This window comes from Symphalangus syndactylus, chromosome 8 (genome assembly GCF_028878055.3).
Source record: "Symphalangus syndactylus isolate Jambi chromosome 8, NHGRI_mSymSyn1-v2.1_pri, whole genome shotgun sequence".
Taxonomy (NCBI): domain Eukaryota; kingdom Metazoa; phylum Chordata; class Mammalia; order Primates; family Hylobatidae; genus Symphalangus; species Symphalangus syndactylus.
In genome coordinates this window covers 101,153,326-101,166,174 of record NC_072430.2, presented here as the reverse complement: position 1 = coordinate 101,166,174, position 12,849 = coordinate 101,153,326, and the positions used below count along the sequence as shown (strand labels likewise).

General features: G+C 41.9%; 1 protein-coding gene across 10 annotated transcripts in view; it reads left to right on the top strand.

The window, feature by feature from the left end:
• Positions 1-12,849, top strand: part of ANKRD44 (ankyrin repeat domain 44) — a 330,964-nt gene that overhangs the window by 297,687 nt on the left and 20,428 nt on the right. For all 10 annotated transcript variants that reach the window (XM_055290102.2, XM_055290105.2, XM_055290101.2 and 7 more), the window contains 4 exons: positions 4,868-5,069; positions 9,539-9,626; positions 10,650-10,767; positions 12,617-12,833. In XM_055290102.2, the coding sequence (XP_055146077.1) occupies positions 4,868-5,069; positions 9,539-9,626; positions 10,650-10,767; positions 12,617-12,833 (625 nt within the window). The remainder of the gene's footprint in view (positions 1-4,867; positions 5,070-9,538; positions 9,627-10,649; positions 10,768-12,616; positions 12,834-12,849) is intronic.

The window sequence follows — 12,849 nt, the reverse complement described above, 5'->3', positions numbered from 1 at the left end:
GATTAGTGGGGTGGAGAGTATCTGGGAGTATGTGTGAGGTGGAGGGCAGGGCCTATTTTATATTTTACATGGGCTGCTCTGGGAGGCCCCCCTGATAAGGTGATATTTGAGCAGAATTACTGGGAGAGCTTTCCAGACAGAGGGAGCAGAAAGTACAGATGCAGTGGCCCAGAGGGGGACATGCAGCTATTTAACTATAGAGGGAGGCTGGTGCAGCTGGAACAGAGTGAGTGAGGGGACATGCTGAAGCTGAGCATAGAGGGAGGCCAGATTCTGGGGGCCTGATTGGTCATGGAAAGTTTTGCATGTTGGTATCAGTGAGGGAAGACGTCATAGGCTAGTTTTAAGCAAGGAATGATGTGACCCAACTCGAGTTTAAAAGATTTCACCGAATGGTTGCATTAATAACAGATTGCAGTGGGACAAGGATAGGAAGGGAAGCTTTTGCTGTAATCCTGGCAAAACAGGTTGGTGATGTGGTGAGAAGTAGACAGATTCTGGATGTATTTTAAAGAAAGAATAGAAATGATGAGCCCTGAAAGTGGCATTGACACAGCACTTTGTGAGAATTAGGCCAGATTCCTGCCAGATACCTGAGACCCTAATGACACCGCCATGTGAGTTAGCAAATGTGTCCCTTGCTTTCAGCAGACACTTCCCTGTACTAGGGCAGCAAGGAGAGGAAGGGCTATTTTTCAACACCCACTGGCCCTGTTATCCCAGAGCCCTTCCTTGTTAAGGGCAATAGCTCTGGGTTTAACAGGAGGGAAGACAAAGACAACTGTAAGGTTTGGGGCCTGAACAACTAGAAGAATAAAGTTGCCATTTACTGAGATGGTAAAGGCTGCAGATAGAGCAAGTTTTGGGAGAGAGATTTCAGTTTGAGATGCCTATTACACATTCAAGTGGGAACATCAACAGGCAGCTGGACATACAAGTTGAGAAGTCAAGGGAGAAGTGGGACTAGGATATACTTTTGGGATTCATCAGCATGAGTTGTTATACTACCTGTTATAAATGATATATAGGTTTAATATGTAACATAATCAAAATCATTCACAAAAATAATGTAATGAGAAAAAAATGTTTAATGTATCTCTTAATTCCTATGTCTCCTTTTCAATGTAGTTTTTGTTATTGTCATTCTTAACACACACTCAGGAAGAAACATTCAAATCATATTTTAAAAGATAAGGTAAAATAAGTCCATGCATTTATTACTCTACTTCCTAGTTCTAGAGATGAGTACCATTGATAGCTTCTTTTGTATCTTTCTGCAAATCTTCTATGAATACAGAAGCCTATATATATGAGATATATTTGCTTTGTGTATAAATGAGGTCATGCTTTAAATACTGTTTGCAACTTTGTTTCTCTTTTTAAAAAGTTTGATAGATTTTGTTAAACCACCCCCCACAAATGTCACACCAATCTATACTGTCACCAACAGAGTGTATGATTGCTTTTTTCAGTGTCTTACCTAATACTGGGCATGACCAAACTTTAATCATTGCCAATCTGGTAGGTGAAAAATCGTACTTTAAAAATTTACTTATTTCTTCACATATTCACATATTTATTGACCTTTTATATTTCTTTTTCTGTGAGTTGCCTTTTCATGCCTTTTGCATATTTTCCTAGTTTTTAAAATGGTTTCCAAGAGTTCTTTATATATTAAGGAAATTAGTCTTTTGTCTGTGCTGAGCCTTTTTTCAAACAAATTGTGTCTTGAGTAATAGCTGCAGTAGAAAAATAAAAAGCGCGAGTGACATAAGAGGAGACTTGGCTACTAAAGACACTGGAATCAGACTTTTCTTTTCTTTTTTCGTGAATTCTGAGTTTTTGTTTTTCATTTTAAGGTAATCTTAATGCTATTAAATTCATAAATATGCTAATTTAAATACCCAGTCCTATTTATCTAAAACACACATTGCAAACATACAAATATCTATTCTCTCCACTTGTCAGTGCCCATTCAGATCATGGTTTGGAAATGGGGAGAATAGATTCCCTTTAAACTGTAAGTCAGCTGTTGTTTCTTTACAGTTAACTTTAATAAAATTCATACAAAATAGTAATTAACAGTGATCTTCTTTATTGTTAACTCACAAGGAAACACCTTCAAAACTGCATTTTGTTAAAGTTTCTGTATTAAAATGTAGAAAAATGGAACTACACAAATATTGAAAGTTAAAAATGCCTTAATTTTTTAATCCTCATACCACTACCCCAATTTACAGGACGATATACTTGATGTAATGAAAAGAAAAAGAAAAAGATAAAGCTAAACAGATAAAATACCTCAGGAATGTACATCTAAATGGCATTACATTGCATTAATTAATAGCTGTACTTTTTGCAAATGGTGACTGTGACAGTCCTGCACAAGAAGGGTTTCCTGCTTAAGCTGCAGTAACTTTTCTGACTATGGATGATCATTCCTTCTGTGACAGATTTTTTACCATTCCTCTAATGCATTTGGGACGATTGTCTCAAAGTAACCTGCAGCTCTCCTGACAACTCCTCGCTCTCTCCTGCTAAGAACAGTAGCCCTTTTCTGCTGTTTTTAGAAACTTCTGCTACCATATCCACCACTTCCACCACCAGATCCATAACCACCACCATAGGGGCTGCCTGAGCTTCTTCCACCAAAACTACCCCCTTTCATGGATCCAAAATTTGATTGCTGTCGCCCACTATAATTTCCAGAATCATTATTGTTCCCACCACCACCACAGGTACCACCACCAAAGTTTCCTCCTTCATTGTAACCACCATATCCCCCACCACCATATCTACCCCCTTGGTTTCTATATCCTGGTCCACCACCACCATAGCCCCCTCTACCACTAGAACCAGGACCACCATCATAGGTGCCACCATCACCTCCAAATCCATTACACCCACCATCACCTCCTCCATAACTACCTCCGCTGCCACCACCTTCACCACCATAGCCTCTTCTTCCACCAAAGTTTCTACCACAGCCAAAATTACTTCCTCCACCTCCAAAGTTTCCTCCACCACCCCTAAAATTGCCAGATCCACCTCCACAACCTCTCTGCAATCCAGCAGACCGCATCTCTTGTATAGAATGGGCCTCTTTCACTTCCAAGTCATGCCCATTAATATTGTGGTATTTCTGAATGACAGTTTTATCAATTGTAGCATGATCATCAAAAGTTACAAAAGCACATCCTCCCTTTTTTTCCAATCTGCCTGTCTTCCATAACTTCTGTGGTTGTAATCTAGCCATACCTTTTAAAGTGGTCTCTCAAATTCTATTCTTCTATATTTTCTTTAATACCACCAACAAATATTTTCTTCGCTGTTAGATGGGCAGCAGGCTTTGCAGAATCTTCCCTAGAAACAGCTCTCTGGTTCCTCTACATGCTTATCAACGCTATGTGGTCAAGCATCTACCTCTTCAACACAAGAGTAGGTCACAAAACCAAAGCCCCTGGAACATTTTGTTTGGGGGTCTTTTATTACCACACAACCTGTGAATGTGCCCCATTTCTCAAAATGTTCTCTTAAACTATCATCTGTAGTTTCAGAGTCAGGCCACCAATAAACAATTTTCTCAACTGCTCTTGACCATGCCCCCCATCCCCATTTTCACCCCATATAACCTTAGCTCCCTTCTCTTATTTTCAGTGTCGTTTGCCTGTGTGTGGAGAGGTGGGGTGGGGGACGGCTAATATATTTTTTAACTTATAGACTCAATAAAAATTATCTTTCAGACTTTTAATTTTGTTTTTTGATGGTATAAAGCCTCTTTTTTTATTTTTTTTTTTTGGAGACAGAGTCTCGCTCTGTCACCCAAGCTGGAGTGCGGAGGCGTGATATCAGCTCACTGCAACCTCTGCCTCGGGTTCAAGCAATTCTCCTGCCTCAGCCTCCCGAGTAGCTGGGATTACAGGCACCTGCCACCATGCCTGGCTAATTTTTGTATTTTTAGTAGGGACAAGGTTTCACTATTTTGGCCAGACTGGTCTCGAATGCCTGACCTCAAGTGATCCACTCGTCTCGGCCTGCCAAAATGCTGGGATTACAGGCGTGAGCCACCATGTCTGACAAGCCTCTTAATCTTAACATAGCTTAGGACCTCATAAAAGGTCTGAACTTAGTGCTGCTACATGGAGTGTATTTCCATAATTGTTTCTATAATGAAATGTTCTTCATTATAATCAAGGGAAGAAATAAAGGAGAAAAGAAGCACTAGCTACATGCAAGATATTATGCAAAGCCTATGCAATTTCATCTTCACAGCAACCCTAGGAGGCAGCTTTGATTGCTCTATCTTATAGATGAAGAAACAAACTCTAAGTGAAATTAAGAAACTCACCTAAGGTCACACAGTTAGAAATTAGTAAAGAGTTGGCCTATAATAGAACATCTGTATGCCTCTGTTGTATCTCAAAGTCCACAATGTTTTTAGTAATTTTTCCCCCAGGTTTGTTATCAGAAAAGACTCCTGGAAAAAAAAATTCTGTTTATGCCAATATGTTTAGGACTGAACTAACAGATAAAAGAATATGGTAATTCATTCAGCTGTTAGTTTATATTAGATGATTACATCAGTAGATATAAGAATACATTAATACATTCAGTGCCTTTGGAACAAATTATGTGACAAAAGAGAAAGAATACAAAACTCATATGGAACTTTGAAATTTGTGCATTATAGTGTTTCAGTCTAACTCTCCAGCTTGCCTGTGTTTTAATAATTATTCCAAGTGTTTTTCTGACGTGCTCTTGGGAGTGGTCTCTATCCATGGCCCAGGAAGCCCAGCCCCTCCTGTGGACTGTGGCGGGATTTGAGGTGAGCAAGCAAGCATGGTAGCCATTGGTTTCTTCTTTGCAGGCCTACAATGGGCACCATCAAGCCTTGGAAGTCCTTCTGCAGTCGCCGGTGGACCTGGACATCAGGGATGAGAAAGGCCGCACTGCTCTGGATCTGGCTGCCTTTAAAGGACACACAGAATGTGTGGAAGCGCTTATCAATCAGGGCGCATCCATCTTTGTGAAAGACAATGTAACCAAAAGAACACCACTTCATGCCTCAGGTAGGTCTTGTCAAGGGCCTCATTGCCCTAGTTTTGTGGCTTGTTCATAAGTTTTAAGAGAAGGAAAGCAGCATCTTCTTTCATCCCAGTTTTTTAAATATCAATTTTCTTTCCACATTGGACGTACTTCCACACTTCCAAAATGCTTTTGGCCTGCTATCCTCTTGGAGGTGATTGGTGTTCTCTGGCCAGGTGCTCTGGCCTTGTTAACTCAAAAGAGAGTTCAGAACTTTTGGCTAAAAGCTACCACAAAACATTCTGAACAAAGGGCAAGGTGTAATGCAATCTTCAGAACAAGTTACGTAGAACAAAATACATCAAAATCAAACAGTGTTTGAAAGCATAAAACCAACAGCAGGTTTTATGGCTATTTCATATTCATATTAATGTATTCAAGGCTATTTCATATAAGGAATCATAAGGCAGCAATCAGTACATCATTCTGCCAGCCTAAATGATGTTTCTTAGCTTTTTTACACATCGATGAATCAAGACGGTTTAAAAGTACATGTATATATCAAAAAGAAAGTCATTTGCCTTTTCTGGGATTTTTCTCCCATGCCCATGAAAACCTGTGTCAAGACACTTCTAGATACATACACAGACATAAGAGTAATATGGAAGCATCTCTAGCTCAGCTAAGGCATAGATATCTTTGGCTCAGGAAATCCAGTGATATCAGCCTTTGATTAGGGTAGTAGATAACATTTTGTAAAGATAAATAACTGTCTTACTTGGTGAAATGGGTGTATTGAGGAAGCAAATAAGTGAAGATACTTTTTCAAAAGACTTTATGATTCTTGCTACTTGGGAAAATTTTCCCAGAATGATAGAACTTGTAAAACTATTTCCATCTATGTCCCTGAATTTCCGAGCCACTGAAGAAAAACAATACAGAGGTTGAAAAAACCTAATTGTTGCCTACTTACTTGGAAATGATTGTTGCTGGAAAAAAAAAAAAATTAGCCATAAGGTTAGTAATAGTTGGTGTGGTTGAATTATAAATTCTTATTTCTCATCACATTTAGTCTTTTTTCTCCCCATCCATTCTTGTTATTATTATAAAATTCAAATTTTGTCCTCCTTTTTAAAAGATTAGTTGCTATTATTAAGAGAAGCATCCTATTTTCGTTATTACCTGACAATTACAAAGGGCCTACTTTGATGTGGAAAATCGCCCTTATAAACAGGTAAACAATGAAGAACAATCATTTTCACTCATTTGCCAGTGTGATATGGGTTGTGGTCCAGTGAAGCCCCCTAGTGGTCAAGAGACTCAGTCAGCTTGGATTTTCCTCCTGTCATTCATTAAAAAGACACTGTCACTGGACCGTTCACAAAATGTCGACTGTGCAGAAGCTTTAGCGTGTGCTTTGAGGATCTGCTTACCCAAAATCTTTTTCAACTCTTTTGAGAGGCCAATATTTTCAGTTTCACATCCTCGGAGCACTGTGAGGAGCAAGAGCCAGGATGAGTATCAGAGGTTTTGGCACAGATAGTTGGAGTGACAGTTTGTAGTCTTTGAGTCGTGTGAAAAATGGTTGTCACTCATAGTCAGAAAGAGGCTGAGCTGGTCTGAGACAAAGCTGAACTTGGCAGCAGAGCTAAAGATGTTAGCATCTTTTTGCTAGAAGGCAATTTGGGGAAAAAGAAATGTAGTGTGTAGGAAGCCAATGAGAATTTAAGTTTGGCTACAAACTTCAAGGGAACTTAAATTTACTTGAGGGGCTGGGTGCAGTGGTTCATGCCTGTAATCCCAGCAATTTGGAAGGCCGAGGAGGGTAGATCACCTGAGGTCAGGAATTCGAGACCAGCCTGGCCAACAAGGTGAAACCCCATCTCTACTAAAAATACAAAAATTAGCTGGGTGTAGTAGTGCATATCTGTAGTCCCAGCTACTCGGGAGGCTGAGGCAGGAGAATAGCTTGAACCCAGGAGGCAGAGGTTGCAGTGAGCCGAGATCACACCACTGCACTCCAGCCTGGGCAACAGAGCGAGACTCTGCCTCAAAACAAACAAACAAACAAACAAAAACAAACAAAAAAAAACCTGAGGGCTATTAGCTAAGTTCAAAAAGCTACTGTACAAAAAAAAAAAAAAAAAAAAGCAACTGTAGAAACTGTTTTGCTATCTAACACATTGGGTGAGTTATATGAGGTTAGATAATTTTTTTCTTCTTATGTTTAGCCAAATATCAAATGTCACTTGAACTATTATGATTATGACTATTTGAAGTATTAAATTGCTACAGAAAGAGGAACCAGTCAAAATATGCTGTTTTTCCATGTTCATGAACCTGCCGTCTGCAGTATTCAGCTGTCAGTCCTTTGCCAGTCATTTCCTTTTAGCCATACATTAAACTTCTTGCCTATTTCACCAATGGTAGCAGATTTAGTGTAATTGTAAGAACAAAAAAACATAACAGCAGCAGCAACCACATATTACCTGTACTCCAATCCACAGAATTTCCTCCCGAGATACATAAATGGAATGTTGCTGAGAATGAGCTGAATGCAATGGTCTACAAAATGTGCACATTATTCCTGTGGTTCATTTGAGTGCTGTTGATGAATGCAAGCTAATTCTAATATGTATGTATTGTCCCTGAAAAAATGTGTCATTGTTAAATTAGCATTCTCTCTTGGCTGCCAAGCAAATAAAATCTGTAAAATGCAGCTCTTAGGAGAGCCTTTATCAACCTCACATAGCGGCGTCTGTTCCCTTCTCTCTCCACATCCATGTGGCAAATGCAATGTACTTTGTGGCCTTCTCATTGTTAGAGAGGAGAGAAGGTCACGTTTGGAATTTTAACCACGGTTGCTCTCATCTTACTCCCTGAGTGGGAAGTCATGCCTATCATAAGGCTTTGGTTTGCGTTCAACAGCCTGGCAGAAAGCAGCTTACCCCGAGGTTATTATCACAGGTTTGCTTCCCAGCCCCTGTGGGACCACCACAGCCTTCTAAAGCAGCCTGGTATTGGTGCGCACAGGAGTGCGTCCCGTGCTCACGCCCCAGCCAGTCCAGGCCGGCCCCGCGTGGGGGCCGCATTTCCTGCGCACATTGGCCCCTACTCAGTCCGCTGGGCGAGGAGGGGCAGGGGGAGGCCCGGCCTGGCCTAGGAAAGGGCTCCCAGGGAACCCAGTCACACCTCGGCCAGGCACGAGGACGCCTGGGAAGTCAGAGAAAGCGCCGCCTGTAGTTCGGGGACCGCGGGGCTGAGGGACCGTCACTCAACAGTGAGCAGATGGAGCGTGCACACCCTGCCGGCCTGAGGTTTTGTTTTCTGCCACCACCCATCAGTCAGAGCTATTGCAAGAATACTTCTTCTGAATATCTACCTCAGAATGTAAAACGACCTGGGAGAAGAGGCAGCCCCAGCTCCCTACTCCCTTCCCTTCTGCCCGTCTCCCCTCTCCACTTCTCTCCTTCCTTCCTCCCCTTCCTCCTCCTCCATCCTGCTCCTGCTCACCTCACACTTCCACTCCCTTCTCTCCCTTCTTCCTTCTTTTTAAAGGGGTTGGAGGCAGGGTAGATACAGGATGATTATATGGAATTGGGTGACAGAGGAACAAAGAGGGGAGCTGACTAGTGGGGAGAGATTATTAGTCCCATGACAGGAGATAAGAAAGGACCCTAAGCCTAAGAAAAAACCCTCAACACAGGAACTAGAAAAGGAAGGTGGGGATCAATGCACCCTGCTAGGAAGAATGGGGAAGACAGATTAACACAGAGGTACTCTTCCTCGAAGCTACCTTGAGCTGGAAGTCGAGGGGGATCCAGTGGCAACAATGGAAAACCACTGATTTGAAGTCCAAATAAATGTCACTTGGGGCCAGGCATGGTGGCTCATGCCTGTAATCCCAGCACTTTGGGAGGCCAAGGCAGTCGGATTGCTTGAGCCCAGGAGTTCAAGACCAGCCTAGGCAATGTGGTGAAACCCCCTCTCTACTAAAAATGCAAAAATTAGCGGGCGTGGTGGTGCGTGCCTATAATCCCAGCTACTCGGGAGGCAGAAGAATCACTTGAACTCGGGAGGCGGAGGTTGCAGTGAGCCAAGATCATGTCATTGCACTCCAGCCTGGACGACAGAGCGAGATTCTGTCTCAGAAGGTCACTTGGTGGCTCATGCCTGTAATCCCAGCACTTTGGGAGGCCGAGGCTGCCAGATCACCTGGGGCTAGGAATTCGAGACCAGCCTGGCCAAGATGGTGAGACCCTGTCTCTACTAAAAATGCAAAAATTAGCCAGGTGTGGTGATGCATGCCTGTAATCCCAGCTACTCAGGAGGCTGAGGCAGGAGAATCGCTTGAACCTGGGAGGTGGAGATTGCAGTGAGATGACATCGCCCCACTGCACTCCAGCCTGGCAACAGAGCGAGACTCCATCTCAAAAAAAAAAAAAAAAGTCATTTGGAAGAGATATGTGTAGTGTTGTTCTGTTAAAAGACTGTCCACTGTTTTCTTTTTCAGTAATTAATGGTCACACACTGTGTTTACGGCTGTTGCTAGAAATTGCAGACAACCCTGAGGCGGTTGATGTGAAAGATGCCAAAGGACAGTAAGTGCGCTCACACGTGGCCTTGGGTTGACATTTCAATCACAGCAGCTACCTGGTTGGTTTGTTAAGTCATTACAAGGCTGACTGCGGAACCGAGAAGTTGGGGGAATATATTTGGACCAGGACCAATATATAATGAGGTGGCTTTAAGTCACAGTGTGTATATCCAAGAAAAGCATGAAGGGGTGGGTGTGTGCACGTCTTGATGAAAAGATCACCGTTTTAAGGGCTGTGGCCATGTTTCCCGGCTCTTACTTATATTCTCTCCTTTGTTCTCTCTTTCTACCCATCTTTACCTTCTTCTGAAGCTGCTACACCATTGCCATTTTCTAATTAATAAATAGGACAGACCTCATGAGGTTATCTCTATTATTAAAATCCTTCAGATGCCTTTTCTTCCTCAACTTTGTTTTTTCAAAGTAATTTCCTTCTGTTGGCATATTCTCCACCTAATCTTCTCTTACAAACAGGAAATGCAGAGCAAAAGTCAGCAGTGAGTAGCCCCAGGCATGTGAATTAGTGTGATAGTCAGAATCTCACCTCCCTCTTGCATCACAACACTTCATTCTTTCCCTGAGACTTGACAGACTTTTCTTTAGGGAAAGAAGCTTTGTGTAAATGAAATCTTTAGCAGAAGTCCAACATAGAATACTACAAAGTAGAGCTGCTCTGATGGAAGCAAGAGGCGCTTCTGCATACACGTACTCCCGCCCTTGATATCTAGTAAATGCTGCATGGGTCTGAAAATGATGGGATTAACATGAATATTTTGAAAAGGAAGCTTCCCCTGCCTCATCCCTAGGGATCATTCCACTAACAACATTCCATGTGGCCATTAGAGCAGAGGCAGATAGCTTGCTCTGCATATCGTATAGCAAACTGGGGACACTTAGAAAATATTAAGAAATTGTCAAAAAGAGAAGGGAAGAGAATGGGAGAGAGAAAGAGAATGTCCTCCTACTGGTAGTGATGAATATTTTTTTAAATCTCCTTTTTAAAAGCCTGCTTTATCTCTCTGCCTAGAACACCACTGATGCTTGCAGTAGCATATGGACATATTGATGCTGTTTCATTGTTACTTGAAAAGGAAGCCAACGTAGACACTGTTGACATCCTAGGATGCACAGCTTTACACAGAGGGGTATGTACATCTTTCTCAGCTGTAGTCAAGCAATTTTTTTAATGAGCTTGTTTTCTTTTTTTTCCTTCTATGAATTTTTAGCAAAAATTGTTTCCTAATATAACCAATTAACCTTATTCAGTCCAAAAGAAATTAGAAAATCCTTGGCAAAGGCAAAATAATGGAAGGTTTTGCTCTTAAGATTTCATGTTAAATTGTGATAATAGATGCACGAACACCTACTGCTGGTGAAATTGGTTCTGCTTTCTGACTACAAAATACATGTATATCATAGAAAATTTGCAAAATATTTTTTTAAAAGCCCAGAGAAGAAAATCACAATCACCAGTAATCATACCTCCTGGAGATAACCACTATTTGGTGTATATTATCTCCAATCTTTTTTCTATATATAGATTTGTTTTAGATTTTAAAAAGAGAATACTGAAGATATCATTTGGAATCTGCTTTTTTCTCTTAGTATATTAAGGATCTTTTTTCATGTCACTTTTTTCTGCATCATGATTTTTAATGCCTCATTGTGTTCAAGTGTCATAGTTTATTTCAATGATTACCTGGTTTTAGGTAGTTATGCTATTTCTAATTGTTTGTCCTTGCAAATAATGCCAAAATATGTATCCTGTGGACCATTATTTGCACACATCTGTTGAAGTGTTTGTTTTTTTTTTTTTTTTATCTCACTATTATCTCCCAGGCTGGAGTGTAGTGGCACGATCTCAGCTCACTGCAACCTCCACCTCCCAGGCTCAATGATCCTCCCACCTGTAACTGGGACCACAGGTGCATGCCAGCATGCCCAGCTAATTTTTGTATTTTCTATAGAGATGGGGTTTCACCATGTTGCCCAGGCAGGTCTCGAACTGCTGGGCTCAAGTGATCCTCCTGCCTCCGCGTCACAAAGTGCTAGGATTACAGGCATGAGCCACTTGCACCCTCTGAACTGTTTTTTAAAGCATGCCAAATAAACTAAGTAAACACAAGCAGAAATCATAAAATTGCTATTTTGGGCTGGTACCAAGCACACTGATAAATGAAGAGAAGAGGAACGCTATGTGATCATTGTCACAATCATAGTTTTTATTTCTCGGTTGCTTCCTGTGGGCTGTACAATAAGCTGAGAGCCTTTGCATCTGTTGTCTCAGTCCTCACAACACCCTGTGAAGTTGTTACTACCATTCTTAGATATAGGTGAATAGAGTGAGGGATGGAGAGGCAAACTGACCTGTCACAGGGGTACCAAGATTTCACTTAGACCTTCCTGATTCTAAGACTGATTGTTTACTGCTGCATCATGATATCTTTCTTTCTTTCTTTTTGAGATGGAGTCTTGCTCTGTCGCCCAGGCTGGAGTGCAGTGGCGCAATCTCGGCTCACTGCAAGCTCTGCCTCCCAGGTTCACGCCATTCTCCTGCCTCAGCCTCCCAAGTAGCTGGGACTACAGGCGCCCACGACCATGACCAGCTAATTTTTTGTATGTTTTTAGTAGAGACGGGGTTTCACCGTGTTAGCCAGGATGGTCTCGATCTCCTGACCTCATGATCCTCCCGCCTCAGCCTCCCAAAGTGCTGGGATTACAGGCGTGAGCCACCACTCCCGGCTGCATCATGATATCTTTCACGGTTGTCAGGAGAGGCAAGAGATATTTGGAAAATGCTGATGTTCACAGATTTTTCCGTTATGAATTTTGCTGAGGTTGTCCTGCCTTCTGCCCTTGAAATAGGACAGAGTCTGCCTTCCTTAAAGACCCAGGCATATGTCCACTTGCTGTAAGCCCAGCATCACTTAGCCAACTGCTTTGCTTCCTTAGTCTTCTGAGGTTTGTTTTGTGTTTTTAATTGCAATGCATCAGATTATGACAGGACACGAGGAATGTGTGCAAATGCTGCTGGAACAAGAAGTGTCAATTCTCTGTAAAGATTCCAGAGGGAGGACGCCCTTGCACTATGCAGCTGCTCGTGGCCACGCCACGTGGCTGAGCGAGCTGCTCCAAATGGCTCTTTCTGAGGAGGACTGTTGTTTCAAAGATAACCAAGGCTACACGCCGCTGCACTGGGCTTGTTACAATGGTGAGTTGCTTATCAT